This window comes from Symphalangus syndactylus, chromosome 23 (genome assembly GCF_028878055.3).
Source record: "Symphalangus syndactylus isolate Jambi chromosome 23, NHGRI_mSymSyn1-v2.1_pri, whole genome shotgun sequence".
In the NCBI taxonomy this organism is placed as follows: domain Eukaryota; kingdom Metazoa; phylum Chordata; class Mammalia; order Primates; family Hylobatidae; genus Symphalangus; species Symphalangus syndactylus.
Genome location: NC_072445.2, coordinates 59,755,817 through 59,782,798, shown reverse-complemented (window position 1 = coordinate 59,782,798; position 26,982 = coordinate 59,755,817). Strand labels below are relative to the sequence as shown.

The following is a 26,982-nucleotide window of genomic DNA, read 5'->3' as shown; positions in this document are numbered from 1 at the left end:
GAAGGAAACAAAATTCTCTCTGGAGGCAGAGAACATCTTTATAGGCTTCACAGTATTTCTACAAATGTATTAAAATACAGTGTCCCACATACAATCAAAGATAAACAGGAATTCAGGGGACAAGACAACAGGAACAAGACAAGCAACAGTCAATTCTTGCTTTCTAATGTGCTAAGAATGTTATGTATGTCTTAGTAATCACAGATCTCAAGGCTGTTTCCTTTCAGAATGTTTTAGGATCAAATCATGGGAGAAATCAAGATTTAATCATTCCTAAATTTAAGTCAGATAGAAAGAAATTAATCTTCAGGAATGTATAATGCTCATAATGAGATCTAAGATGCAGTGAGAATTTCAAACCAAAGCAGCAGACGGTAAGAGACAGTGGCCCTTGATGATCATCTGTAGAGTTCTTGGGGTTTCTGTTTTCTGCTGTTCATATCAGTATTGGCATTATTATGGTTATCACCAGAGCAGCTCAAGACACACCAATGGGAAACCCCAGGAGAAAATGTGTTTTTCCAAGTCTAGGAGATAAAGATATTTATCCAAGAGAAAGATGGCAAGGCTCCAAACTCAGGACACTTTATTAAAATGCTCATTAGATGAGATCTTTTCAGTGGAGGTTCACAAGCTGGGTTTGTTTAGAGGCTCTCACCAAGAAATAGGACACTTGCCCATCTCTCTGGAATGCCTAGAAACAAAGCATTTTCTGTCAAGACAAGTTGTGCTCACATTGTGTCACTTGTTCAAGGTCTCAGCAAGTCTCCTTGGGGGCACTTCTTTCCTTGGGCATCCACTTCACCTCCTTAATGCAGAGCTGGCTAGGTGCCTGGGATAGGGGCAGAGCAGTGGCAGCAGAGGCCATGTGGTCAGAGCTTCAACTTCTCAGCTGCATGCTGCTAGCTCAACGGAGCACTAAGGGAAGCTGGAAGGGAGCAGACGGCGGCCACTCACAAAGGCCAATCCCTCTCCCCACAGCAATCCTCATAACCACCATGTTTTGCTATGTTTCCTTCTGATGCCAGCCCTGTGGGTCACCCACCCACCTGCTTATCATGACTTCTCATCTCTCCCCTCCCAACACTGTCTTGTTTTGGCTACTTCCCTCCTTCCATGTGCTTCCAGCAACCCTAAGTAAGAACAAAGCAGTAAAAAAATGAAGCAGAAAAATCCTACTCTTTGATAGGAAGAGTTGGGTAGAGTGGATGAGAGACAGAGAGATGGGATGGAGAAGAGACTGGGTAACTTCACTAGTTAGTCATGCTCTAGTGACTTATTATTATTTATACTTCTACATTATCTATCTATCTGTGTCTATCTTTGTATGCATCAAAATTTTAAAAATTAAAATAATATATATTTTGTCATTTTAACAAGATTTTAAAAAATAATAAGAAATATTACCTGAAAGGTTTTCTTCGAAGAGAATGGTGTGACACAGACCTGTTCTAGATTCTATGTCCCATGATTCCTCTAAGTCTCTACAATCCAAAGCAACGTTACAAATAGCCTGAATTGTGCAATCCTTTGCCTCCAATATAGAGATAATGCCTTGATTATTGACGAGTGGAGTTTACCCATGAATTTACTAGAGCAGTAATGTGTGGATCAGCTTCTTGTGTCCTTCCCTAAGGCCTAGTCAGGAGCTAGGTAACCCAGGAGGTGCTCAGGAAATAACAATGGGTAATTGATGAGAAGTTAAAAAGTGTCCTTGTGCCGTAATGATTACGGATTTATAACCTCACCATTCATAGTACCTACAATTCTCTGAATTTAAAAGTATGTTTTACTGATTAACAGCCACGTATTTGCACTTTTCTTGGCATATGTGGGACATAAAATTTGACTGCTTCCTGTCTATCTCTAATTCCTCCCCAGCCCCTGATTTATTTGTATTATCTCTCTTTGTGTTTCATGAATTAACAAGAGTGTTTAGCTTTCCAAAACTGCCTGTTGGAAAGGACTTCTTTCACTTAAATGCCCTTGAAAAGCATTAACAGAGCTACCACAGTATTTATTAGACTTTATAATAACCTCTTTGTCTTAAATGAACTATTTGATCCCTTCCCTTTAAAGAAAACCCTAGGAAAAGAAACATTACCATTATCAGTGCCTGCCCGTTAGAACTGGGATCCCATTTTCAGAAACTGCAAAGCTACAGAGGTTTGCCTGTTTAAAATCCAAGAGGACTAGTTGCTTTTCTATGACCAAAAGAAAAGCCACATGTTGCCTACCCTGGATTTATTAATTCTCTGTAAATTTGCTCTGCCCAGCTTGGGTGTAGCAGTGAGCTCATTTATTTACTTGCATAGCAACAATATAATGAAAACTGAGTCTGGCCTTAAAAATACACCCTCGTAAGCCATGCCCAAGGTTAACTCTTCCAAATGCTTCTCAGTGCTCATGAAGTTTTTTCCCCATGTATTTTGGGGAGGTGATTTACTTTCTTTCAAAGTTCTTCTGATGCCTGATTTTATGCCAGAACTAAGCCTTTTGCTAGCCACATGTAAATCACAGCCAGCTTCTTTCCCCAGTGAGGAAAAAGTCACAACTGGAAGCTCAGAAGTGGAGCAATGGTGCTCCTGGGTCAGTTTCATTTGACACAGCATTGGGCAGCAGACCCGCTCAATGGAAACAGTGCCCTCATTGTTAAGCCCCTAGCATGTCTCCCCTGCTGCTTTCAGGAAGCTCTTTGTGTGGCAAGTGCTAAAGCAATATTTAGTTATAGAGTGACCAAGCACCAGCGAGCAGCTAGAAGCATTTAACATGAAAGAACACGACGGGAAATGACGTCTGGGTTTCACAAGTGGTTGAGGTCTTTCTCAGAACAATGCCAAATACAAGCCTGTGACAAGTTGGATACAGCAAAGCCATTTTCTTTCTGTCTCATGGACTGAAATGTTCTTTGAATGAAAACTGTAAAAAAGCACAAGTATTTTGGCTCTTTTGATGTCCAAATAAATTCAACAGGACTCTGAGCACTACATCTAGATTGGGAAATGGATTTTAGAGAGATGCCCACAGACTGCCCTAAGGGGAATGGGACTATGGAGAGGAGGTGAGAGATGAGCATTTTGGGACCCAAATATCGATTGGTATCATTTCTTCCTTAAGAGGAGAATGCTCAGGTTTAGTTGGAAGAAAGGATGCAGTGGCTGATGGGGCAAACCACTCACGAGGCAGAACTCGGTGCCAGCTCTGCAGGTGGTTGTCATGTCCAGAGACAACAGGCCTAAAACATCTGCAAAATCCAAGAGGATTACACAGGGGAAAATGGGCAGAAAACAATGAGTTCCAGGATGAATTGCTTTCTTAGCTCTTGGTAACAAAACAGGGATGAGAGTGATCCTTAATGGGGAACTCTGGAAGTTTTTTTGGGTACAGGACCCAGGTCTGTCAAACACTGATTCTCACTGGCTCAGCACACTCCAGTCCCTGCCTCCTTGTGTCCCTGCCTGCTCCTGCTGTCTTTTGGCATAGCTCTGTCTTCCAAAGGGCGCTGTGGTTCTGGATGATCCGGATGGTGGGCTGGATCCTAAAGGAAGAGTAGGAAAGATTTGCAAAAACTTAAGCGTCAAGCTGAAATTTATAATCAATGCTTGAGTATCTTTTCTTAAAAAAAAAAAAACACTCTTGATGTCAGGCCGTTTTTATTAAACTGTTAAAGTGATTCTGAGAAAGAATCAGATAAGGATATCTGGATCATAAAATTTTGGCAAAGATCATTAGAGATAATCTAGCGTCACTTGCCATTTCACAGTTGAGGGAACTAAAGTAGAGTTAGTTACTCAGGCTATTAATGACAAAGAAGTGAAGGAGACCCTTGGTTAGCTGGGCCAGCAGTGCAGCGGTATACGTTTCTCAATGCCCTGTGGCCTACACTAGCAATACATGTTAGACATTTTCCAGAAATTTACTACTTTACTAATTTCACAAGTAAATACTCTCAAAGAAAGTTACTTCCTTATATGAGAGCCACAACTTGAAAGCTGGGTAACTTGTGTTTTGGGAGGTGCCCCCACCTGGTTAAATGAAGTTACCCATTTGAAGGAATTTGAAGTCATTTGGAAGGACAGTCTTAGGCCAGGCGTGGTGGCTCATGCCTATAATCCCAGCACTTTGGGAGGCCGAGGAGGGCAGATCACGAGGTCAGGAGTTCGAGACCAGCCTGGCCAACGTAGTGAAACTTTGTCTCTACTAATACAAAAATTAGCCAGGCATGGTAGCACGCACCCATAGTCCCAGCTACTTGGGAGGCTAAGGCAGGAGAATCACTTGAACCCAGGAGGTGGAGGTTGTGGTGAGCCGAGATCGCGCCACTGCACTCCAGCCTGGGCAACAGAGGGAGGGTCCATCTCAAAAAAAAAAAATGAAAAGAAAAGACAGTCTTTCTGTGTGGCAGAGAAAGCCAACATAGCAACGTTCTCAGTGGTACTGGAGTCTAGACATCACCCTAGTGACCTGGTCAGGACTCCTGGATCAGCCCACTCTGAAACTGCCCACTACAGCTGGGTGGGGGGAACTTCCACGCTCCTTAATTCAGATTCCCTCAGTATTGAGGCTACTCCCTGGACCTGAGGTGGGAGCCCTGGGCAGCAACTTTAATTCATCCTGGCCAACAGGGTAGGATTTAGCGCCCAAATTGCTAATGAGGTGTCCCAATATGCCTTCTTCTTTAAGGGCTTGGCAACATCATCCTTCAGCCGGGATGTAAAAATCATTAGCATTGGAGTCAGACAGACGTGGGCTCAAATATCAATCCTGCCTCTCACTGGAGGCAACAAGTTAACTTCAGCAAGTGAATTTCCTTGTCAGACCTCAGTTCCCTCCTCTGAACAGCAAATGCTGTGAGGCGCACCTCACGAGGCTGTGGAGAGGATCAGGTGGTAGTACCTCTATGGGATCCCTAACATGGAGCCAAGTCTCAAGGCGCCTTGGGGTCACCCCCACTTTAGTTCTAACACTATCTTGCAAAATGAGACGGAAGCATGGGGTAATGACACAGTGAAGGCTGCACATTCAATTGGTGGTGACTTTGAAAACAGAAACTATTCCAATAAATAACTGGTTTAAGTGTGCCATGCTTTAAGAAAACCAAGTATTACAAAAATTAATCAAATAAATCAGAGGCGATTGTGGCATTGCTAAAGGCTTCTTTGCTTCAAAAAACTGATATACTGTGGGATCCCTTTAAAGAGAGGACTCCTTGGTACTCTTCAAATGTTACTGGAGTTACATCCTACTTTTTTTTTTTTTTTCTTTGGAGACAGAGTTTTGCTCTTGTTGCCCAGGCTGGAGTGCAATGGTGTGATCTCAGCTCACTGCAACCTCTGCCTCCCAGGTACAAGCGATTCTCCTGTCTCAGCCTCCCAAGCAACTTGGATTAACAGGCATGCACCACCAAGCCTGGCTAATTTTTTTGTATTTATTGGAGACGGGGTTTCATGGTATCAGTCAGGCTGGTTGCGAGCTCCTGACCTCAGGTGATCCACCCACTTCGGCCTTCCAAAGTGCTGGAATTACAGGCATGAGCCACTGCGCCCAACCTACATCCGACTTTTGAGGAACACACATTGTCCTATGTGAGTGGCACTGACACACTTTAAACAGGAGCAGCACTTCTCTCTAGAAGTTATCTTGACAACGTTTAAGGCACAGCTAGTTAGAATGAAGTGCTTTTGATTGCTGACAGTTTCTAGTTCTGCATTTTGCACAATGTATTCAAGCAAGTCTTTTTTTAAAGATTTGTACAACCAGGCCGGGTGTGGAGGCTCATGTCTGTAATCCCAGCACTTTGGGAGGCCGAGGTGGGCAGATCACCTGAGATCAGGAGTTCGAGACCAGCCTGACCAATATAATGAAACCCCGTCTCTACTAAAAATACAAAAATTAGCCGGGCGAGGTGGCGGGCACCTGTAATCCCAGCTACTTGGAAGGCTGAGACAGGAGAATCACTTGAACCTGGGAGGCGGAGGTTGCAGTGAGCCAAGATTGCACCATTGCATTCCAGCCTGGACAACAAGAGTGAAACTCTGTCTCAAAAAAAAAAAAAAAAAAAAAGATGTGTTCAACGATTATTGTTTGTTTTATCATGAAATTAAATAAATAAATTTATTCTGTTCTCTCTCTCTCACAAATACAGTGTTCTCCTACTTAGCCAGACATCGTATTAAAGCAGTCTCTTACCTCTTCACTCTGATAAGCACAGTCATTTAGCATGAAATCATTGAAAAAGGAGGGTTAACCTCTGTTTGCTTTGGTGTGGGTTTATAAAAAGTTACTAATGCACCCTTAGAAATATGCATTATCTATAAACTTTAGAATGAAGTGCAACTGAGTTTGAAGGCTTTGGCACTGGCCAAACAAAAAGGACCTTTGTTAATTTTTAAGGAGGGGTGTTACAGTTTGCTCATTGCTTTGGCTTGGGTGACTTGTCTGAGAAAAGATACTTCTCATTTTCAAAGTAAGCTCATAAAGTCCTGCCTTTCAACTGCTGAATGACCTCCAGTTTTGTGTAATATTAAAGTGTATCTTGAAACTTCAGGCATGACGTTTTAGATGGCAAGTTCAGTTCTCTGCATAGCCCCAAAAATCATGTATCAAGGCAAACAATTCATTTAAATTAGGTTTATCTTTATGTAGAAATGTACAATTCTGGAACATAGTTGTACTTTATTGACTTATAAATGAGGAAACTGAAGTACCCTCTGCCCTAGGAGTATTTTTTGGGTGTGTACGTATTTTGTGCATGTATAGACAAGGAACAGGAGAAAGTGAGGTGAAGTCAGAGTTTAACTTTTCTGGAAGCTTTCATTTCCTCTAAACCTATTTTTTGCTTGTTGTTAGACAAGTCATGCTGCTAATATATAGCACTTAGTTGGCTAGTATCTGAGGGTCGCTCTGGGCAACCAGATTGCACAATGCCTCAAATTCCAATAAGGGAAGTCCTTGTTCCTTAGCCAACAGCTTACGGGTGTCTGTGTGTGTGTATGTGTATGTGTATGTGTGTAATTTGTGATGACTCATTGTCTAGGAAGGTACAAACATTGTAGCTAATCTATTTCTGTTTCTTACATTACCTTTCAGGAATGGGCCTGGAAGACCTGGCTAAAACCTTTGAATCATTGCCTGCCAACATTTGGCCGTGACCCACTTTGGAAGGTAGGAAATGGTCCTTAAAGATGATGTCATAGGATCTTGGTAAATCTGAATATTACTTGAGTTTTCCAAGTGCCACCTCAAAGCAATACTTATCCCAGTCTAGACCATCACACACATTGCAATGGCAGACCGTTCCATTTTTAAGGAGCCCTTGAGATCAATGAAATGTACAACATATTCTGGGACCATAGAGAAGGGAGAAACTGCTGGGTTGCAGAGAGGAAGCTTCATGAAGGGGATGAACCTTGGAGTGGGTTTTAAAGAATGGATAGGAGTTCACAGGGAAAATAGAAGGGAAAGGCATTCTAGGTAAATCATAACATATGCAAAGGAAGTTCTGCTCCTCAGTAGAAAAAGTCAGGCTGGGCGCAGTGGCTTATGACTATTATCCCAGCACTCTAGGAACCGGAAGCGGGCATATCACCTGAGGCCAGGAGTTCAAGACCAGCCTGGCCAACATGGCAAAACTCCATCTCTACTAAAAGCACAAAAATTAGCCAGGCTTGGTAGTGCATGCCTGTAGTCCCAGCTACTGGGCAGGCTGAGGCATGAGAATCGCTTGAACCCGGGAGCCAGAAGTTGCAGTGAGCCGAGATGGTGCCACCTCACTTCAGCCTGGGTGACAGAGCGAGACCCTGACTCGAAAAAAAAAAAAAAAAAAAAAAAGTCTAGTTTTCCTCCTTACGTGACCACAGAGGAGTTAACTAATCTTGTCTAAATTGGGCAAAATGCACAGAAGTTAAACTCTCAGATAAGCCCTTTTTTACATCACTCATGATTTGCTTCAAGGTGCTCATTGTCCTTACAGGACACAGGCAGTGACATTCTGAAAGGTCCTTCAGCGAGGGAAATGACTGTATATAATCTGACACCTCTCATACCAGATGGTAATGAGCTGGACCATGGGATTCGAGCAGCAGCGTGTGAGGGTGGATGTGTGATAAGATCAGAACCACCTTTCAGTTAACTAAAGGTTAACTCTAATTTAGCACTTTGATTCTTGCTTGCACCTTGTTCATTGGTTCACTGGGCTGCTATCTGTGGGCTGATGCTCTACCAGGTGCTCAGCCTATAGCAGTCAGGAGGCAGCCATGGCCCCTGTGTTGAGGCAGCTTGTAATTTAGCCCCAAACTGATCTTCAGAAAGAAGTACAACAAATAGTTCCAGCAGTTAGAATAAAAGCGACACATCCAAAGAATAATCAGAGAAGCACATATAATTTCCCATGCAGATCAACCGTGAAATGGATGAACTCAGGTAGCAATTTCACTGATCTTTGAAGCAGAGAAATGAGACTATTTTAGATCTTTTTAGGCTTTTGGTTTTGAACATTTGTAGATTTCATTTGCCCCCAAACCATAATCCCATATTAAGTAGAATTTTTGCTGTTAAAAATTGAAAACTTTTTTTCTTCTTTTATAATTCAGCTTTTCAAATTATTCGACTATGAGTAACTTATTTAATTTAGGATTGCCTGTGGGTTCTTGGCAATCATGATGCATATTTAGAAATCTTTGCAAAGTGAGAAAAATATAACCTACATATTGTTTTCTAATATGATGAAATAGTTATGAGCCCTAAATAAAACAATTAATGGGGCAGACATGATATGGTTTCCTAGACATTGACCTAAACATTTATTAATTTCTATTTTTCAGTTTTTGTGTTTCATATTTTGGAGCCAAAAGATCTTTTATTCAGCTCCCAAACATTCTTATAGGCACTGGGCATGTTGCCTACAATGCCTAATGGATAAAACGGCCCTGTGCACAAAACACAGAGTGAAAAAGACCAATGAAATTAAGTAAAGGTGGCAGTGTATATGGTTTTCAGATAACTTGGAGAGTTTTTTTCCACCCTTTGCAGAATTCTTGCAGAACCAAAGAGAAAGCCACTCACTCAAAAAACACAGCATATGTGTTAGCAAGAAGGCACTTGTACCTTCAGTGTGTAGTAAGAAACACAGCAGGGCTGATGCAGTAGAAAATAAACTCTGAGAAAGGAAACGCAAGGTGAGGGGAATGCATTCTTTTAAGCCCCTGCCATGCTAAGCACTGAGCCAGGGACTTTCTATGTATGCTTCCATTTAATTCTCACGACAGCCCTATGAAGTTGTTAGTATCATTCCCATTAAACAGATGAAGAAACCAAGGCGTAGAGATGGTCAGTAACATACAGCTATGGAGAAACAACCCAGCATCAGCTGAACCCTGAAGGCCTTACTCTCTCCACAATTCTCATACTGTCTGCTTGTTTCCTAAAAGGGTGGGGATTTTAGGACTATATTTCTTTCTCTAAATGCTGATTTAATACGTGATGAATGTCAGTTAGTGTGGAGGGGATGCAAGAGAGTGGGTAGAGGTTGGAGTTTCCCAGAGAGCAAAGTTGAAGTGATAGAAGGCAGAATTCACTGTCTTTTTTTTTTTTAACTTAAGTGATTCATTAGTAGAAAAAAGCAGTGCTGGGTAAAACTTCCGAAGCCCACACAGTCTGTAGCAATATCAAGGGAATTTTGAACTATGGAAAGTCCCAAATCATAATCATATTGGAACATGTCCCAGCCCCTTCATGGTCCCTTTACAGTGTTTCTCGAAGTCTAGTCCTAGGCCACCACCCACAAAACTATTCAAAGAGCTCAATAAGATGCAGATTCCTGGGCCCCAAACCAGACCTACTGGATTAATTTCTCCGAGGGAAAGACCTGGGAATCTGCATTTAAACTCACTTTCCCTACCTCTATGGTGATTCTATGCCCATTAACATTTTTAAACCCCTCCCCGGTGGTTCAGAATAAGATTCCACTGCCTCCTCATTTTCTTATTCAAGAGCTTTTAAAGACCATAGCTTAAACTATCAGGCATATCTAGTTCTGGGCTCATATTATCTTACAGATGAAAAATTTAAAGAGAAAATGAGCAAATTGCTTTATTAAGCCAGTCAGTAAAACTGCTAAAATGCAAACTCAGAAAAATGAGAAAGCCACGCCTGATCCCCAGTGCACTGGGATTATCTCTTAGGGCCTAGGCTTAAGTCATTAGAATGATTCCCACCCACTGAGAATATCCTATACCCAGGAAGATGTTGACAGATGTTTTTTAAAGCAGTTGCAATTGCCTGGAAGGCTAAAATCACCTCCTAGCAGCTAAGCCATCTCCACTATGAAAGAAAGGAAGGAAGGGAGGAAGGGAGGGAGAGGGAAAGAGGGAGGGACAGGGAGAGAGAGAGAGAGACAGAGAGAGAAAGAGACAGACAGAGAGAAATAGAAAAGAGAAGTGAGGAAGGGAGTGAAAACAAAGGAAGAGGCAACCACACTCCCATGGGTGTGAACACTGGTCCAGGGTACGTGGAGAGAGGCAGCCTAGAGACCCAGGATCAGGATACTGTGGAGAAGCCCTTGGTGTTTGGCAGGGAAGGTGCCAGGGCCACCCTCTTGCCCTCCCAATCCTGGCCATGTCACTACCCCAGACCCTGACTGTGTGATGCTTTAGGCATGACCTACTCTTCAGCCCTGGCTGCAACTCCTGGAAGGGCTGGCACAGGTCATTTTCAGAAGTTGATTTCCTCCTGCAGGACTCATCTACCTTTTGCTAAACAGAAAATGTTCTAGTGAGTGTAGACTTAAAAAAAGCAAAACAAACCATGGAATGTGAGTGCCCGAGGGTCACCCCAGCACCCCAGCCCTTTGACATCAATCCAAGGGAAGATGGGTCAATATCTCTGCCCTCTGGAAGGATGGGGAGCCATGGGGAAAGCCTGCAGGGCAGTCCGAGCAGATACAAGGGGAAGAAGTCTGAAGGCTTAGGCTTCTCCGACTTGGAGCTGCAAAGGTTGGGTCTAAAAAGGAAAACACGCTACCTTCCTGCCAAAGTCAACTGTGATGGAAGTTTAGAGCCCACCACCTCCCAGCCAAGCATTTCCTGTTCTGGCCTCCCCTTCTGCCTCACACTGGCTCAGATGTGGGAGAGCTATTTTTAAGGTGCAAACAACCAGGACTAAGAATGAGAGAAGTTACTTATTTATAGTTACACCTTTCAACTGTTATTTTTCCCCTCTGGAGATAGAGGCCAGGTTTCGTTTTCCCTTTGAAGCTACAATTCCTAGGACAAGGAAGACTGAAAAGCCACAAGTCAGTTTATCACCTCTAGGCAGGCATCGTTGTCGTGGGCAGTACAAGTCTAAAAGCTGTGCACCACCCTTGAGGAATCCCTCTTAAGGAACATATGCTCAGTTCATGCCACATGCATGCTCTTGAGAAGTATTTTGTAAAACATACTTTTTATATAAAAGGTGATTTAAAAATGCATTAGTGCTTTTGTTGTTTAAAGGAATCCACCCGCACAGGGTCAGGGTCTGGGGTGGTGACATGGCCAGGATGGGGAGGGCAGGAGGGTGGCCCTGGCACCTCCCCTGCCAAACACTAAGGGCTCTCCGCAGTATCCTGATCTTGGGTCTCTAGGCTGCCTCTTTCCATGTACCCAAAAATACATTAGTGCTTTCGTTGTTTAAAGGAATCCTTTGTTTTTTCAACAGAGGATTCTAATAGCGTCAAATAGATATTCCCTAATTTACAGAGGTTTGTAAAATCAGACTTCATATTAGATTTACTTGGGGCAGGACACATCTATAGTTAGTGTTCTAAGGGTCAACAAGCTCTTTCTGGTATATAATTGCATCTTTCCTCTTGTAATTCAGGGATATCTTCTTATCCAGTTAAATTGGTTCATTCCTAATACCAAACCTTGCAGGACCCATTGGAATTTGCCAGCAAATGAAAGAGAAAATCCCTCCCTTGTGGTGTTCACATAAGCATCAGCTTGGTTGTGGGTATTACCCCCAATCAGTCCACTGACATTATTCTCCTGCTAACACGTGTCCCTACCTAGCATTCTCTTGGTTGCTTCTGTCTCCCCCACGGCAATGTAAGCATCACCAGGGCTTTGTTTATCTTTAATTAATCACTGTATCACAAGCATCAAAAATATATTAGATGCTCAGCATTCATTGTTCAATTAGTGAATTTCTATTGACCTCAAATTGCTAAAGTCTTTGGGATTATACAGGGTGTTGCAGAGCCCCCCACACTATATTTTTAAATTAATTCTTTCCTAAATATCCAAGCTCCACTGTTTTCACCCATTGCCTCGGGCATTATTATAAGAATGACTTGAAGGACAGGAGGATGGCTTCATTCCAATTCCACTAGTATCTATGCATTTTTAAATGAGTCAAACTAAGCTGACAACTCTATAGAACGAGTTGGTCAGCATGACCTACTCCCAGCTTCCTCACTCTCGCTACTTTGGGTGGGTTCCTTGTCCAGCCAGGCCACTGAGGTCATGATTCAGCTTTTGGCCAAGGGAGGATCCTTGTTGCATCATCAGGCTTGTACGAGACTTGGTGTCTGTTCCACTCAGTGAAGAAACAGAAAAGATAGGAAACGATTTGAGCACAGAATGAAGGCTTAGAAGCTGAGGTATGAGAAAGATGGAGAGAAACAGTTTAATAACCCATGTAACCCAGGATGACACAGGAACTTAGGAGGGCTGGAAATCAACTGTACTCAGCACGTGGTAATTCAAAGAAGTTTTGCTGAATGATGGATGAATGGCAAAATCAGGCAAACATGATGCCTGGGCTAAGGTATTGGTTATATCTACTTCTTGGCAGCGTCAAGTTATTAATTTGGGAACATTTCCAAATGCTCCAAGTGCAATGGGGAAAAAAAATAGGTAGGAACAAAAATTTAGTTAGTCATTTACTCACCTTTTTACCCACGTGGGGCCCACTGGTTCCCCCAATGCTTCTCTGCACTGATGGTGGCACCTGATATACCTCTTGTTCTTGGGTGCCGTGGCCAGTGGGGACTTGGTAAATTCCCTGATTTTGGTAGGAAGGTGGCACTTGGTAGATGGTGTCTCGGGGAGCAGCCTGTGGGTTTGGCACTTGATAGAGCTTCTGTTGGCCAAAGGTCTGCTGCATCAGTCCAGAGGCAGGCTGGTCATGACTGGAGGCAGTCTCCTGCATGGGACCAATCAGAAGCTTCACCCGGTTGCCTGGGACAATGCCTTGCCGACCGTGTAAGGAGCACAGCCACCATCCTTCCAGTCCCCCTGTGTTCTGCTCTATGACGGTCAGGATGTCTCCCTTGCGAAAGGCCAGTTCCTCGGCACACTCTGGGACATTGTCATATAAGGCCCTTGCCATAAGATTCTAAAAAGGAAGGAAGAGAAGGAAACCATGTTAGAATATTGGGTTGGTCCCTTTAGCAGCTAAGGCCCGTGCTCTTATGGAAAGGCACACTTCCTGGAAAGAGAGAAGCATAAATCTGAACAATAGACTGTAAGGAGAAAAACAGGTGGTGCAGACAAAAGACAGATACATACACACTGCGTCTGCCACCAGTGACATCAGACTGCCTCTTTGGAAAAGCTCAAAACACCAGAAGAGTTCTTTCCTCTAGCAGGAGATGCCGTGCCAAGGAATTATGAGTAGCACCGTTACAGAGTTAGAGCGTGGTTCACTATACAGAAGATTTTTCTTCCTTTTTCAAAGTGAGCTTAAAGAAAAAAAATTCCGAGATATTCAGATGTTTGACAGTGAACATTTCTCAATATTGTTCTATACTGGAGGTGAAAAGAGTAAAAGAAAAATCCCAAATAACACACAGTACAAATAGCATTTATATTTGGAGTTGAAAAGCCAATAGAAGTACACATATATATGCCTTGGCAGGGCTTAGAAATTCTTTTTCTCAGATGACAGGAGCCTTGGATCCAGAGAGAATCCACAGGCAAGGCATGTAGACATGCCATCAAGCATGGAGCATAGGCCAGCAGCCATCTACATCTCCAGCTTTGACAGCGAATTTATTAACACATAGGTGGATGCCAACTCTTCTCTTTCGGTCTTTTATGCATACCTTTCCTGAGGGCCCCTCCAGGCCCTCCCCTTTCGTCACCTACTTCTTGAATCTCGCCATTCACATTGGAAAAGCTGTGCCTTCCCCTTTCATGGGCCCAACACACTCTCCGTCTTTGTATGAAGACCTGTCTGGCACATTCAGTACTAAGCAGACAGCCAAAGTAGGCATTCAGCAGAGAGTGGGCAGGCAGTACGTGCTGACATTCTTGGAGGCCTTTCAAAGGCTCGGAAGATTTCATTTCTTGGCGTTAGTAAAGTTTCCCAGCACGCGGGCAGCCATTCCCGCATGCCTGCCCCCTTCCCAGAGCACAGCGAAGTCCGGGACGTTGTTGATTCAGCACAAGCCCTCGGAACACTTAAAGTGAACTCTAATGCTTTGTTAAGATGTTTGGATGCACTTAATGTCGTTGAGGTGGGGCTGATTTATGGAAGAAAGGATTGCGGATTGGATGGGGCAGGTTCATGACTTTATTTTATACCATGACATTCGTAGGATTTTCAGCTGTCATTGTCTGAACTTCTGCTGTCTATTTTCTTCTCTAGCAACATGCACTTGATCATTCAGCTTTGTCCTTTTCATTTCTTTGCAGCTGACTTGCACCACTCGCGTCCCCTTGTGCTAGCCCCATTGCCACGGATCCTGTGTGTTTTCTGCTCTGGAGGGCTGTGCAATGGAAGGGATCTGCCCTCTATTCAGTAGTTGGGAAGGGTCCAGTTCTGCTGCTGTGAGCCAGGTTCCTCTTAGCCAGGGCAATTAAAGGAGGTAAAGCCATAGAGGACAGTCCTCAGGAAGCTTTGTGATACTCTTCAAGAATAAGGTTGAAGTCCTTTTTCTTGACAGTTATGAGATCCAGGAAGTGTGGGACACAGACAGGTGAGCGGCCAGGGAAGCTAAAGGGAAACTGAGGAGTGCATATTTCAGGGGAAGGTTTCACTGGGTAGTTAATATTCCAGGAGGGGCTGTGTTTCATCTAACAATTAAAAGTTCACATACATAAAGATAAAATCAGGCAGCAGTTTACCCTGTTCATGGAACCATTTAAGGATGGTGTCATAATCCTAAAATTGTCTCTGTTTCTCTTCTCCCATCTTTTGGGTATTCTGTATTTTACAAGAGAAGTCATAGAGTTACAGAGGACAAGATTCTGGTCCTTTTACTAAAATGACCTCCAGGAAATGACTCCACCAGAGCTGTCCTGAGGTTATTAAGTGAGGAGATAGCTGACCACTCTGGCCTCTGTCTGTCCCTTTCTTCTGGGCCCATTCAGCAATCGGGAAGCCCCTACATGAAATCAGAAGCAACAGAGTCGGGCCAGTTGTATGGGAGCTGAGGGTTGGTAGCTGTGCAATTATAGTGGCTACAAAGAAGGGAAAGAAGAGAAACAGAAAACAGTAGAAAGGCAAAGGGCTACAGATCTAATCAGCATAAATCAGCTCAAGGCATTCGGAATTGGGCCAATTCCAACTCCAAGAGCACCATGAGGCACTGAAGTGGAGCACCGGAGCGTGCTTGATCAGAGGCAGATAGAAATCCCCGTGCGAGAGTCATCCTGGGCGTTCTTTGTCCCTGCCCCAGTAACCTTCTTACCACCTGGTGAGCAGCCGGCTAATGTTTCTACACCGCCCCCGTGAGCTGCTTCTCAGGGGAAACTCTCAGAGCCCCACAGTCTGGGCTAATGTGGGCACCGCAGGTGAGTCCTCCTGACGGGTTGTCAGGACTTCCCAGCGGTCCTCCTCAGTGCCCATAGAGATTAGGTTTCAGGCACAGCTTGACACTGCTGTTAGTAGCCAGGACCCCAGCACCAGCCTATTCACACACCGACACATATTCTCAGCCTTGGCTGAACAGGAGTATGAGTTATTTAATATCTGTGCAAGCTACAGAGAGCCAATGTCTACATCCAGCCACTCTCCTAAACCGAAGCTCACAGCTCCAGAGACCTTTAGAAATCACCTTGACACAATGCCCTTGTGTCACAGATGAGGAAATAGATTTGGGGAAGCCAGTTTATCATTTGCCCAAGGCCACACTGTTGGCAGCGATGGAAAGAGAATTGTGTTCTTTCAGTTTAATCCTCTTTCCAGAACTTTAAACTACCTTAGCTCAGCCACGCAGCATCCTTGTTACTGGGCTCAGTTCCATTATAGGATAAAGTTCTGAAGAGGACCGGTTCTTCTTTTCATGTCTATGGAATAAATTGGATATCTGGGGTCTTGGGTTCTAGCTGTGTTGCTTTGCCAGGCAACAGCACCCCTTTGGGCCTTAGTTTTGGTCTTTGGTAAGCTATGGTGATGTTTTATTTAATTTGCTAGATGGCCCTTGGGCTTCAGGCTCCCTCCCCTCCTTGCCTCCTTTCCATTTGCAGTCCAGGCTTGGTCCTATTCCAATGATGCTATTATATATGTTTTGTACCTACCTGATATTTATCTTGCTCACGATTACATTTCAGAAGAACTGTTATCTTAAAGCAGTGTATTTCTGAATTAATGAATGAGTTCTTGTCACTGCAACCTCTTGTTGAGTATCTGCCTACAAACAGCAATAGTGAAACCATTGGTTGCATTCAAGGGAACGCCTGAGACAACATATTAATAATGATACTACTTGATAAATTATGGATAAATCTCATCAGATTCCAACACAGATAATACATCAGCAAGTAGGGAAAGGCATGGGGCAGGAGTTGGGCTTTCGAAAAGATTTGGTGTTGGCGCATGGTTTCAGTAAGACCGTAATAGCCAAATGAATTTCAGCTGGACCATAAACCATCTCATTCAAAAGTGCACATCACTCGTAAGTAGGAAAATCAAGAATGAATTCTTCTGGCAAGGAGGTGGAGGGACCCTGTCCTTCAGTGCAGAGGTGTGATTCCTTGAGCCACAAAGTCAGACGCTGATGATCTGCTATCTTAGAAAAACCCCAGAGAGGCAGTTTCATCTACTCAAGATCTACTCTTTCTCCTGCTCGCCTCACCCCCTTGGATATTTATCTCCAGGGTAGGGAAGGTCAACACAGAAACAAATTAAGGAGAGATAAGAGAGCTATGTAACTCTATATCCAGTTGGATGGTTAGTCTCCAAAGGCTGGCAGTTAGCAATGCAGCTAGAGCTTGGCAAAACACCAAAACAGTTAGGGCACAGAACTTGAAAGCCAGAAGGAACTTTAAACAATTACCGTCCAATCTTTTCACTTTACAAAAGAAAAAAATGAGCCTCAAGAAGTTAATGATTTGCCAGCTCACCTGGCAAGAAAGTCTTAGAGCTGAGATAGGAATTCAGGCCTCTTGTCTTCAGGTCCAGAATTAGGACAGAATTTAGTCAAGTGAAATACAGGTGCAACACAAGCTGTGGCTCTAATCAGGATTGCAAATCAGCATTTAGGATCATGAGCCCTATCTGAGGGAACCCTGATTGCAGCAGCCTCTAGCCTTGATCCCCAGCCCAAGCTTCCTTGAAACTGTCTTCTTCTGGCCTCCATGATACCACTTTTTAGTTCTCCCTCTTCTCTTGACCACTCATCCTCATTCTCCATCGGAGACTAAATCTTTTTCCCATCCCTAAAGTGATCATGTTCCAAAGAGATTTGTCCTTTGCACTTTGCTCTTCTCAGCTATGTGCTTACTCTTTATAGGAAATCCCATCTATGGGATGGCATCTGAACACACTGATAATTCCTAAAGCCATAGTCTTCGCCGGATATTTCTTCTGCATTCCAGTCCCTTATATCCAGTCCAATGGGCATCTTCCTCTCTAAAAGCAAGTGCAAACGCCTTTCTCTCCTGCTTTGCTTTGCTTGGTTAACAGCATGCACACAGCTGCGCAGTAGGAGCCGCAGAGGTTCGCTGTGTCTCTTCATGACCTGCAACCCCATCAGTGGGGCCCTGCTTTCCACCTCACTGCCACCCTTCATTCAGGTCTTCAGCAACTTTTTTTTTTTTTTTTTTTTTTTTTTCCTGTAGCACAGAAATTGCTTCCCAGTTGGCTTTCCTGCATTAAACTCCCTCCTCCCTCGAAACCTATCTTCCATTTAACCAGAATGGGTATCTATCCAAAGGCTGTTTCCCTTCCCAGTTCTTGATCATACTATTTCTTTACAGTACAACTTAGATTGCCCTGTTCAAGACTGTGAACTCCTTAAGTTCAGAGATGCAAATTCCTTTTGCATTTCTGGAACTTTACCCCAGTATCTGAAACAAAATATAGACTCATTAAATGTTTGCTAAGTTGAAATGGATTCTGGACTCTGATTTCCTCATTGTCTGCCGGGAGGGTGAAATTGTTTTACTTAGAGAATTCAGCAAGACATTTGGTTAGAATTTTCAGATGGAAGTGGCGAAAATGAATGAACCAGAAAGAGAAATGTCATGTCCAAGTCACTCAAGCCTCACAGCCAGAGACTATGGGAGACAGACAGCAGGAAAGTGCCTGCCCCTCCCTATTTAAACAGGATAATGACGCAGATCGGGAGCCTGACCCCCCTGAAACTAGTGTTCGCAACTACGGAGCAAACAGGAAGGCCAAGAGGAACTGACCATCCCAGTGAGATTAAACACAATGGTCTCTTTTAAGAGCCTTTCTCCCTTCAGTGTAGCAATCTGCTTTTGGCACGAGGTGACAGAGCACCATTCAAACACTTTGCCAGACCACTTGGGTTCTGCTGTTCCTGGTTCCCAAGCTATGCCTGAGGAGTGGGAAGAAAATACTGTACAGTTGACCGGAACGCTGGTACAGAGAGCTCCAGGTCACATGACGACTTCTACCCCTCACCCCACCTCCAACTCCTCCCTGCCTTTTTTCCCCTTCCCTCACTGCTATCAAAATGTCAAGAAAGCTTATTACTCCTATGTCAGAGCAACGATCTGCTTTTCCAAATACGGAGAGGTGTGACTTGTAGTTTCCATGACCACTCATGCAGTCGTTTGAAGAGAAATGAGACACAATGTCTGGTGTATCACCCCACTAAGACCGATAGCATCATCAATGGCCCGGCTTCCTCTAATTATTTTTACTTCATTCTATATTTGTCATGCGGGGGATTTGTCATGTCATGGCCTCAGGGTTGCCCCATTCTCAGTGACATGATTTTCCTGTACCCAATCCCCCAAAACTTTAGCCTGGACTCTTATGGGTTTGCGTGCCTGCACGCACAAATGCATGCATGCAGAGGACAGACCCCAAGAAACAGACACATTCAAGGAAATGGCCATCATCAAGGAAGTCAGTCCTAAGGCAGGCAGCTGAGGGATGAACATTGTCAAGGTCAGTCTCAGGGCACAACGGGGAAGAGAAAGGCTCACATGCTTTTGTGCATACTGATGAAAACTGGCTTTGGTCTGAGAACTGCAAACCATTTTGGCTACATTTCTCCTCTCCTTCCCACCATCATCTTTGGGATAGAGGGGGATGTGGGCTCTCTCCAAAGAAGGAAACAGCCATAGTCAGAAAACATGGATATCTATAAGTGTCAGGATTTTAATTCTCAGAATACTTGGTTTACACTTAGGTTCTTGCATCTGAAGATCTGGAATGTTGAATTTTTTGAGTTGGTTCCTCTTGAGATTATGAAGTCACAGGCATCAAGCTTTCAATACAGGAGACAGAAGATATGATAAGTTATGATATCGTATAAGATATGCTAATTTTTTCCCAGTGCTATTTGTCGACTGTGTTCTGACACACTTTTCACTAGGTGAGCTGAATGGAGCTCACAGAAAGGCAAAAGCAGGACCCCACTTTGTCCCACTAATCCCTGGCATCCTTCTGCCCACTGGTGAGGGGTGTTCAGCATTTCCCACAAGGCCTCCTCTGGCACCCAGACTGCATTTCAGGCAGTAATTTTTATTTTCTGGAAAGTGCTTCTTCTAGACCCCTATGACAGTTACGAAGCTTACATGAGTACCTTGGACCCTCTCTGAATCTTGACGTCATTCACTTTGCCCCAAGTCCTCGAGTTTTCTTAGATTTTCCAGCTTTGTGAACTTTAGCTATAGCATTCTCTTTTGGGCACGTCTGAGTGGGAGAAGGTTTGAGAAATTGACATTAGATTCTTGTCTCCCGAAGGTACTCTTTGACATGGCATGAGAGACTGTTAATACTCCTTGGATGTGCTGTGGGGCAGCGCCCTGTGTGTGGTTGTGGATCCAGGGCCTGGGAATCTTAACGTCTCTTCCACACTTGCCAATCCTATCTGATGAAGGATCATTTGGAACCCAGCACTATTTTGGTGGCTCATATACCAAAGTGAGGTTACTTTTTGAGGACTGGTGAAAAGATCTGATGCTCATTGCAAATTTGGATATTTGGATCTCAGAAAGAAATCTCTATCTGACCAGATTTGGTAACATGATATGGACAGCAGAGCTGTGCAATTAAAAAGGGTCTCCTCAAAAGCTGGGTTCCTCTCCTTCCCCATACTTGAATGAATGCCATCTATTCTTGCTTGATTTAGGGTTCATGCTGGACAGACGCATTCATATGCTAGGATTTGTTTACTATGTAACCAACAAAATCTTAGGGCAAAGAGTTAGTAGGCAGATTTGCATATATGTGTGTATATGTGCAATATCACAGTCAACTTCTATTATTTCCTGGCCCACGGTGGAAGATGAATTTGACTGCTGAGTTCTATTTTTCACCATCTGTGGTCTTTAGGTTTACCGAAGCAACTCCTGAGAGTCTTAAAGAAGGTGGAGGCTGGGCATGGTGGCTCACACCTGTAATCCCAGCACTTTGGGAGGCTGAGGTGGGCAGATTGCCTGAGCTCAGGAGTTTGCAACCAGCCTGGGCAACATGGTGAAACCCCGTCTCTACTAAAATACAAAAAATTAGCCAGGCATGGCGGTGTGCACCTGTAGTTTCAGTTACTCGGAAGGCTGAGGCAGGAGAATTGCTTAAACCCGGGAGGCGGAGGTTGCAGTGAGCTGAGATCACGCCATTGCACTCCAGCCTGGGTGACAGAGCGAGACTCTGTCTCAAAAAAAAAAAAAAAAGAAAAAGAAAAAAAGAAGGTGGAAGAACACCTAGGTTTTTTTTATAGGTATTAGAACCAGAAGTCACCCATACCTTGACCAGAGTTGATTAGAGTAGAATTTCAGAGTAAGAAGGAACCATTCTAACCCAATCTCCTTATTTTACAGCCCAGAGGGTCTCTTATTAGATTAGCAGCAGAGCCAGAGCTAGCATCTGGTTCACCTCTTAATCTAGAATTTTTTCCCACCGGACAAGGATGCCCTTCCTGAGAATCTTCTCCATCTTAGAAGTCAGCACTGTTGCTATTAAGCCTTGGAATCTCGAAGCATTTGTCCCAGGTTGCCTGATTTTGATAGATTTCAGTACAGTATCTTAGCAAGGGGTCAAAAATGCGGGGCAGGCACAAGCTCTTTTCAGGGTTCTGCCCGTAGATAAATCTGATAGGCACCATATAATGATGAAGGCCTGACACCCACCCACCCACAAGATAGATTTTATTAACAATAAAACAACCATCTGGATTTCAGCCAGCATTACAGTGTTGGCACTGGATCATATCTATCTGCCTGTCTAGACAAATCCCTTTAACATCCAGCTACTCAGCGAAGAGAAATAAGAATTAAGTTTTAATGGAGTAGGAGACTCCAATCTACTATATTACAATATACTTCCAAAAATGATGTCATTTCTCAAAGTCAAAATGCACAAGTTATAACATCTGATAAGGTGTTTGAAAGAAGCAAAAGAGGTTCCTATTTTTACATTCCTGTCTATCTTATCTTCCTTCACCAAGCTATGCAGCCCAAGGTTATAACTAAACACACCAATACAAATGCATACACATCCTGGCAACTGTTGTCCATCTCCCAGCCAGAACCGAGTTGATGTAAATGGGATGCCACCCTCCCTGGAACTCTTTTAGATGTCACCTGACCTGGATTTGGTGCCTGGTTGGTATTATCTACTTCACTTGTGAGGTCCTCAGAGAGTTTTAGAAAACAGATTCACACACTTGGCTGAGAGGTGTTTACAGTCATACACTGTCAGCAATGCAGCCACTAAGCTGTCTCAAGGAAGAGTTTTTGAAGCTGCAGCTTCTAGTTAGAAACACGGGAAAGGTGGCAGGAGCAAAAGGAACAAAAAACCCTCATTGTGAAATTGTTCAGTGCCGAGGTGGAGAGACAAGCTCTTACACGCACATGTTATACACTAGTTTATGAGAATAAAATAGCTTTCTTAAAGACCCAGCTCTAAATGCATGTTCCATGATGAGGTGCATATTGTAGAGAGAGAAGCCAGAGAAATACTTTAAAGTTGCCTTAGAGGTGGTTTGATGGGTTTTACATTTGACTTGAATGAAACTGTGCGCTTCTTAGTATTTTGTGGTATTCACCGAAACAAACTGGGGCTAGGCCTGTAAGAGGAAGTTGCTTTTTGGTTAGGACCTGTTACATTAAGCTCAACATCAGTAATGATAAAATTATGGTAATCAGTTCTATGGCGGTATTTTTGTTCTTCTGTCACATAAAACGAGTAGGGCAGTTATTTTTAAGCAGAAGGAGTAGAAGAGATTAGACCACTGCTTCTCAACTAGGAGGATTTTTGTCCCCTCTGGGTACAGGCAATGTTTAGTGGCATTTTTTGGTTGTCACAACGTGTGTGTGTGTGTGTGTGTGTGCGTGTGCACGTGCATGCACATGTGTGTTACTGGCATCTAGTGGGTAGAGTGGCCAGGGATGTTGCTAAACATCCTACAGTGTACAGGACAGCCCCCACCACAAACAGTGACCTGGCCCTACATGTCAATAGTGCCAAGGTTGAGAAACCCTGGATAGAGGAATGGACAGCAGACTGAATCAGGAGGGTCTAGCTTCAGACTTCACGTTTTAAGACTATTAATAGACATGTTCTTCTTTATAAAAATATGAGGAATCATGAAATTATTTACTCCAAATGCTCTGATTTCTTCAGAAAAAAAGAGTCTCTATAAAATCAAAGCACAGTTATTATTACTGCGCCAAGATGAGCTCATGAAATTGTGTCTTAAGAACTGTATTCCTCCCCTTGGAAAAAAAAAAATTCCTCTAGGAAGAAAAAAAAACAACAACCCAGAAATGATCTCATCATGATTACACCTGCCACACCAAAAAACAGACACACTTCAGAGAAATGAAATTCTTTCCCTTCAGCAATGAACTAAGCTGAGTCTGTAATTAAGATCTTAATAAGGGAGGCAGGAGGCTTGATTCAGGTGCTGCGGGCTATGAGGGGAGAGCGCCCATGCCAGGTTTAACGCAAGAACAATTGGATGCAAATCCCCCGCGCTGCTTAACACTCTCAGGTGTTCCAAACAAGTTCTTATTTCAAAATGGACATGCCTTTATTTCTAAAGATGCCTATTTCTTTAAGGAAAAGGAAAGGGAGCACCTTGTTATTTACAAGTCAATGAAAAAAAAACCACACAACATCTTAGATAGTTTCCTGCAAAAGGCTGCTGTAAGGGAGATGGGATAATGCCTTCGACAGTGGATTAATCTCAGGAGCAGCTCTTGATGACAGTCTTTAGAGAGACCACGTGTTTCCGGACTCTCCCAGGCAGTCCCCAGGTTCAAATATCCTTCCCTTTGTCAGACCATATGTCCCATTTTTTTGGTTTGTAAAACATGGATACATACTCACAAAAAAGAAATATTTTTGAAACCAACAACAAAGGATGGGAATGCAAGTATATTTCTTGATTATGGATCTGCCACGGTTGAATTTCGGATTTGGGAGAAAAAGAGCTAGGCACTGATAAGAATCCTAAATTCAATCAACGTATGTGTTCTCTAATTGACAAGGTGATGCCTGTAAGGAAATGAGATCTATTCCAGTGCCTCTGGGCCTCTGTGAAATAGCCTAGAAGTCCAGCTCCACAGTGATAGGGGTTATTAAGAGAGAGGAGGCTGTCGGGCTGCGTTCATTTCTGCTATTCCCTTCCTTGAGCCCATTTAAAGGTGTGCTTGTCATGCTGGGCTCTGAGTGGAGAGGGTCAGGGACGCGGAGATAGATAACACTGGACTTCTGCCCCAGGGGAGCACGCAAGGGAAAGAGGGCTCAACATTTTGCTAGGCCCATGCTGCTGTGCTAGTGTGACTGTACTGTGGGTCCATGAACCCATTTTCTGCCAAACTCTCAGTCATGCCACAATGACTAGTAACAAGAACGAAAGAATAAAAGGAAAAGAAAAAAAAATCTCATCGACAGATGACTGATGTGTCCTGACACTAAAGACTCAGAAGTAGCTGGAGTGTCTGGAAGTCCACTTGACTGCCATTTTCTGTGTGCTGGCTTTGCCTGTTATGGTTATTTTGGGAGGCGGAGGGTGTTGGGGGGCAGATCAGCCCAGCTCATTCTTAAAGAGTCCTCTAGATGAGTCCTCAGTTAGCCTCAACTCCTGTGGGAGTGAGGCATTAAATTAAGGAAAACCAGTGGACTGTCATGAATCACTGAGATTAAGGCTAACTCATAGTTACCAAGAAATAGCACAGTGTTTCTGCCTAATCAATAAAACCCAGGAAAAGCATTAATGACACATCATATTATCTAAATACATAATGCCTTAATAAGTAGACAGGAGATCTGGTTCAAATCTGAACTTTACATGTGTTTTGGTTACTGCTACTTTCTATTGGGTTTCACAGATAATTAATCCATCCACCGCCCCCCTGCCCCCCAACCACACATACACACAGTAAAAATAGGAATTAAAATTAATTTCAAAACAGCTATCAAATATTTTTGTTGCTTGAAATGGTTTCACTTTTACATATTCATGGTTGCTCAATCTTTGTTTCCTGTGGGCATAAACATAACATTTCACGTGAGGGACATTTTCAGTAACATCATATAACTATTACCTTGACATGTTAGACATGTCGGGGGAATTCTAATTCGCAAGACTGAGATTTGCAAAGAAACATGACACTTACAAATCACTGGATCCAGCCTTTGAATAAGGATAATGAACTACCTACTTAGACACTGTGTAAGCACCAGAAGCACCAGTAGTGGTTAGTGAGGGGATTAGGGAGAAAGAGACTAGCTGTTTTGTTTGTTTGTTTGTTTTTGAGACAGAGTCTCACTCTGTCACCCAGGCTGGAGTGCAGTGGCAAAATCTCGGCTCACTGAAAGCTCCGCCCCCCGGGTTCAAGCCATTCTCCTGCCTTAGCCTTCCAAGTAGCTGGGATTACAAGTGACTGCCACCATGCCCAGCTAATTTTTTGTATTTTTAGTAGAGACGGGGTTTCACTGTGTTAGCCATGATGGTCTCGATCTCCTGACCTTGTGATCCACCTGCCTCGGCCTCCCAAAGTGCTGGGGTTACAGGCGTGAGCCACCGTGCCCAGCCTTTTTTTTTTTTTTTTTAAAGAATAACTGGGATTTAGTAGTCCATTGTGGGGCCCAGGCATGTGTATTGGAAAACATTCCACTGGCAACTTTAATATCTCCATGAGGGCTGCCTCCACTCCCTACCTCAACCGTGAAAAACTGCTGTCACCTCCACCACTATCCATATTTCTGGAGTGCCCGTTCTACCTCAAATTCACCTAGATCTCATTGTTTAGTCAAACTGTCTTCAAAGAGAGTCACCCTTTCCAGTGAAGGGTAGAAAAGGTTACCAACAAGGTTACTTATCTTAAAATGCAGATTGTTCAGGAAAAGAATCCTTTGCAGGCTGTCATGTTCCCTAGCTGTGTGGAATCCTCATTAGCCAGCAGGAATTACTGCAGAGAGATGGCTGGAATGTTCAAAGTAAATAAGATGGAGGGGGGTGTTGTTGGCAAAGTGTAAACAGGGTGTTTTGTGTGTGTCCCCTTTTCATGCCCGTACTCTTTGCAATCATCTGTCACCTAAGAAACTGTCAGTTACTCTCTGGCATTTTAAGTTAGAAATATAGTATTTCTTCCCAATGGCCCTGTTTCATTTGTCTTGGCGAGAAGTCTTGGTAATTCAGCCTATATGTTCTTGCAGAGTATTGCCTTGGTCCTAGTGGTTGGCATTTCAAACCAATCTGTTTCGATTTCTTTCTGACCCTAAAATGATCTAAACATAGACAACCAAGACCTCTTACTTTACATTTATGTCATTCTAATTGACTGCAATTGGATAAGAGAGTTCACCCTGAACTTCTCATGTACTCCCAACTTACATTCTTTGGATTTTACCTTTGGTTTTTTGAATGGACGACTTTCTCTTCCTCACTGATATTTCTGTTATGGGTAAACAATTCTGGTGAATTTTTCCTCTTAAACACTTTTATCTTTAGAAAACTTCCATATGTATATATCTGTATATCTTTGTGTGTATGTGTATATAACATCATATAATATCTGCCATTTATTAAATGCCTAATATCTGTTGGAAAGGACAATTGTCATTTATTATATCCTATAACTATCTGATAAGACAGGTATTGTTCTCATTTTATAAATGAGGAAAAGAAGGCTTAAAGTAGCTTGCATAAAACCATACTGTTGGTAACAAAAGTGGGATTTGAAACAAAGCCCATGGTTGTTTGTTTTTTTTTTTACTATGCCATATAATGTGAAGATCCTCGTAAATGGCTATTTGTGTACACATTTTGTCTTCTATGAACAAAGTCTTGTAATTTCAGGAATATTGAGTCCAATGAACAATAATGAAGGAACCAAGTCATTAGTATATTAGCAAGTGGGGCTATATGCTGTTAGGGCCCTATGCTTACAATACACATCCAGGCCCACGGAATACTCAACAATATTCAACAATCTCAACCTAGTAACTGGGATTTTGAGATAATTCTGTCACCAAGTCTTGAGTACATACCATCCTTTCAACTTCTATTGAACATCTATTATACAAAGAGAGCTGGAGCCAGCTAGCATTGTCTGCTTACTATATGCCAAG

General features: G+C 43.2%; 1 protein-coding gene and 1 long non-coding RNA gene across 6 annotated transcripts in view; one reads left to right on the top strand and one right to left on the bottom strand.

The window, feature by feature from the left end:
• The window catches only part of NEDD9 (neural precursor cell expressed, developmentally down-regulated 9), a 196,649-nt gene that overhangs the window by 16,659 nt on the left and 153,008 nt on the right, over nucleotides 1-26,982 (bottom strand). For 2 of the 5 annotated variants that reach the window (XM_063632391.1, XM_063632392.1), the window contains 2 exons: nucleotides 16,503-16,615; nucleotides 12,928-13,374 (listed from right to left, as the gene is read on the bottom strand). In XM_063632391.1, coding sequence (XP_063488461.1) covers nucleotides 12,928-13,374; nucleotides 16,503-16,615 — 560 coding nt within the window. Of the gene's footprint in view, nucleotides 1-12,927; nucleotides 13,375-13,547; nucleotides 13,642-16,502; nucleotides 16,616-26,982 lie in introns of those variants that run through there. The other 3 variants (XM_055262762.2, XM_055262760.2, XM_063632393.1) reach the window with 2 other exon arrangements.
• The window catches only part of LOC129472851 (uncharacterized), a 146,773-nt gene that overhangs the window by 27,820 nt on the left and 91,971 nt on the right, over nucleotides 1-26,982 (top strand). The window contains exon 2 of the long non-coding RNA XR_008654110.2: nucleotides 7,090-7,164. This is a non-coding gene — a long non-coding RNA (uncharacterized lncRNA). The remainder of the gene's footprint in view (nucleotides 1-7,089; nucleotides 7,165-26,982) is intronic.